General features: G+C 40.7%; 1 protein-coding gene across 1 annotated transcript; it reads left to right on the top strand.

Annotated features, from left to right (window-relative positions):
* The first annotated feature begins 2893 nt into the window (after nucleotides 1-2893).
* On the top strand, nucleotides 2894-3526 carry LOC109378012 (synapse differentiation-inducing gene protein 1-like). Its single transcript, XM_019634472.1, has one exon. It carries the CDS (start codon nucleotides 2981-2983, stop codon nucleotides 3524-3526), a length of 546 nt encoding a protein of 181 aa, XP_019490017.1. The 5' UTR covers nucleotides 2894-2980.
* Nucleotides 3527-3864: the final 338 nt, after the last annotated feature.

The following is a 3864-nucleotide window of genomic DNA, read 5'->3' as shown; positions in this document are numbered from 1 at the left end:
CCAACTGCGAGCATTGGTAAAGCAGCAGGCGAAGCATGATTGGCCGGCTTCCTCTGCCAGACTTATACAGATTCCAAGGCCACACCAGAGGTCGTAATTGAGAGCTTTGCTATCAGTGCAGCCCAGAAGGAGTTTTGTCAACAGAAGGCAGCATCCTAGACATAACAGAAGCTGTTCAAACAGAAATAAAGAATAGAGTGAAAGGTTTTCTTCTTTGCAACCACTGGTTCTCAATATTATGGACTGAGAGAAATAATATGAAATAACAAAGTATTGTTTGTTATATAATATAACTGATTATATTACATAATTATATATCTGTTGTAAAGAGTTGGAAGAACAGCACAGTCACTGGGCAAGGCTCCAGAAAGCAATGGTGAGGAGACTGGTGGATTACCCCAGCTAGTAGCAGTGTTGGAGGAATTCTCTTTCATTTTATTCCTGAACTGCTAAACTCAGGCTTGTGAAAGGTTTTTATCAGGTGGAGTGAATAAAAGTAAACACAGAGAAAATGAATTAAAAGGAATTATAAAATTAAAGATTATTTATAACAAGCCAGTCTGTTTTAAAAGAGATACTAAAGGATGCTGCAATGACAAAAACAAAATTCCATTAATTTCAGCCCCTTTCATTCAGATGTAATCATAACTTATGATACTCAAAGTTGGAAAAATTTGCTTCAAGAAGAAAAAAGGTCTTTACGAACATAAATTGTCTGTTATATTTATTTGAATACTTTTAAAAATATAGTAAATAATCAATTGTAAAATCGAGCCAACATGTACAACAAGCCAAAACTTACACTATACACTATAGAATGGTGCCCTTCAACTTTAATGTGCAGAATAATTACTTGTGATCATGTTAAAATGCAGATTCTGATGCAGTAGTTGCAGGTGGTATTCAAGATTCTTCATTTTTAACCAATTCCCAGGTGGTGCTGTCAGATCTTAGCCAGCACTTTGGGCTGCAAGAGACCTAAGCTATGCTGTAATATCAGCTTCACATTAGGGGCTTGTGCAACTCAAGGAGATCACTTAGTAGGGATTATTCTAATCACATAACACTTGATACTGTTTATTTCAACAAACATCCATGGAGCACCTGCTGCATACCAGGTGATTGAAAGAGAAAATGTAAACCTGGTTCTTTGGTCTAAAGGAACTCCTGGGCAGGGGCTGGAGCTGACGGAGGATGTTGATATGATGTTGACATTAGTAGCTGTCCTGTTGGCAAACAATAACGCAACAGGAGCTATAAGAGAAGCCATAGCACAGCTGCTATGAACGCATCAGAAAAGGGAACAGTAACTCTGGCTGGACAAGAGCATGTGACTCCTCAGGAGTTTGAACAGATGCAACCAAGTGCCTTTTGTAAGGTACTTACATGGATCTGAGTAGAAGGGGCTAAATCTGAGAGAACAAACTGAGCTTAAAGTAGATTATTCTAGTCTTGATAGTACATGCAGCAAAATCACAAACCAGATGAGGGGCCCAACTCTGAGATCAACCCAACAGCTTCTCTGTGGAAGGAGGAGGATTAAAGCAGAGGAGTGTTTGGACCAGAAATAACTCAATAAGAATATTATGCTAGCTTGGAAGATAATCAACCACAGAGATGTTCAAACACACACTGTGCCTTGCATGTTGCAGGTACTCACAAAATCTTGTTCAAATATTTTAATTAATAGTTTTAGTTCTCAGTCTGTGAATGTGCCCCCAAAGCTAAATACTTCTTAGTGCCACATAAGCAGAAGTGGCAGCATGTTTTTTTTACCTCTCTTACATTTGACACAGTGGAATATTAATAATACCCACCAATTTCTCAGTACATATACTGTAGTTTGACTAGTTATTTGTCAACTCTATGAAAATATTATTTTCCACAAATGTGTCCTATCTCACCTCCTTTTATCAGTCTAAAATTGTAGATTCCTGTTATTAGCTACCACCAAATAAAGATGTTACAATGGAAGAAAATTCTTAAATCTCATAGAAAGCCAGAGCATTTGAAGTCCCCGAGACAGAATATTTTCCTACCCAACAGTTATTAACTTGCAAAAAAGAAAAGCCTGAGGAAATTCATTTTTTATCTCCAGAAATCTTAGGTTAGGTATCTTTTTTCTTTTTTGTTTCTTTTAACATTTCCTAGAAAGGAACCCTAAAGAGAAACAATTTAGAGGGCTTAATTGTATCCCACATATGTAGATGTTTCTCTAAATCAGGCATTATTGAGGCAAGGAAATTTCTAGTCTGATTCCTGGGATTATGCTGGAAGGTCAGTAAGCATATGTCAGTGTTGAGCTAATTCTAATACCTATAGTAAAATGTGCATGTGAGTATTTCCTTGCTGATATATTTTGTCCATATACAGTGCTAATGGTATGGGCCTTCTTGTCATTTATCTTCTAAATCTGTGTGGAATATTATTCTAAACTCTTTTTTTCTTAGGTGTGTATTTTTTGCTTTGATGAATAGCCATAGACCTGGGAAGAGTCCATCCCCATTACAGATTTACAGCCTCATTTTCCTTGTGGACTGTTCTGATGCTAATGTGATTGGGTTTACCCATGAGTTTCAGGAAGTCTACTAGAGCAATCATAGGTTTCTCTAGAGCTGCAGTGGTTCCAATTCCTGCAGAATGTTCTTCATTTGGAAACAAAGACTTTATAGAGACTTTATAGAGATGCAAATAATTAGTTTCTGGTTTACTCTGGCTGGCTACTCTGATAGAGCCTTTTCAAAGTTGGCAGAATAGGTAGGACTGGTATATCACCCAATTCTCCTAGATACTGTACATATTGGTGGACTAGTACACCTGAAACAACAAGGAAGGGTCTGGATGATTAGCTCTTTTTCAGGTGTGATTTTCTTGTCTCATCTCTGTTCCTTCTCCTCCAGGAGACATGGGTTTCCTGAGGCAAGTGTGACCCTGGAGTCCAGCCTTCCATCCTGACGTCCAGTTGGTGAGGGAAAACACCATGGATGGTATAATTGAACAGAAGAGTGTGCTGGTGCACAGTAAAATCAGTGATGCTGGCAAAAGAAATGGCCTAATTAGCACCAAAAACTTCATGGCTGAGAGCAGAGATGGGCTTGTGTCTGTTTATCCAGCACCCCAGTACCAGAGCTGCCAGGTGGTGGGCAGCACAGCATCAGCCAACCTGGACAGAGGCAGGAATGAGCCAATCCAGCAACTGCTAGACCCCAATACCCTTCAGCAGTCAGTGGAATCCCACTACCATCCCAACATCATCCTCTACTCGGAGGGTGTGCTGCACTCCTGGGGGGATAGTGTGGCTGCAGACTGTTGCGAGACCACCTTCATCGAGGACCAGTCACCCACAAAAGAGAGCCTACAGTACCCCGATGGAAAGTTCATTGACCTCTCAGCTGATGACATCAAAATCCACACCCTCTCCTATGATGTGGAGGAGGAAGAGGAATTCCAGGAGCTGGAGGTCAGAGGCTGTGTTTGTCGTAGGCCTTCGGAAATTGGGGTGTGGGGATTTGGTGAGAACACATGAGTGTCTGGTATAAGTTAGGGAATGAAACTAGTGTGTAAAAATGCGAAGTAACTGAAGCATTCTTGGCGCCTGTTAACTCTTGAATATTTGTGGAAGGTGGAAGGAGTGGAGAGAGACTAGACAATCAAAACCCAGTGAGGGCTTCAGCAAGGATTCTGATCAGAGATGACCCAAGGTAACAGCTGTCGGGATGGGGCTATAGATGGATTTAAAGGTTGCCAGTGCTGGCAAGTCACTTGGGGACTCCCAATAATACTCCACCCACAGGAGATAGGGGTCACTGGCAAAAGCGAGCAAGGTGAGAGAGGGGCATGTGGTTCTAGGGCCACACAAAACTA

This window comes from Hipposideros armiger, unplaced genomic scaffold (genome assembly GCF_001890085.2).
Source record: "Hipposideros armiger isolate ML-2016 unplaced genomic scaffold, ASM189008v1 scaffold_1694, whole genome shotgun sequence".
NCBI lineage: Eukaryota > Metazoa > Chordata > Mammalia > Chiroptera > Hipposideridae > Hipposideros > Hipposideros armiger.
Note: the sequence above shows the minus strand (reverse complement) of the source record. Positions and strands in the feature narration are given on the sequence as shown.

Excerpts from the sequence above, each read along its gene's own strand:
- LOC109378012 (XM_019634472.1), top strand. The coding sequence starts at position 2,981 with ATGGATGGTATAATTGAACAGAAGAGTGTGCTGGTGCACAGTAAAATC.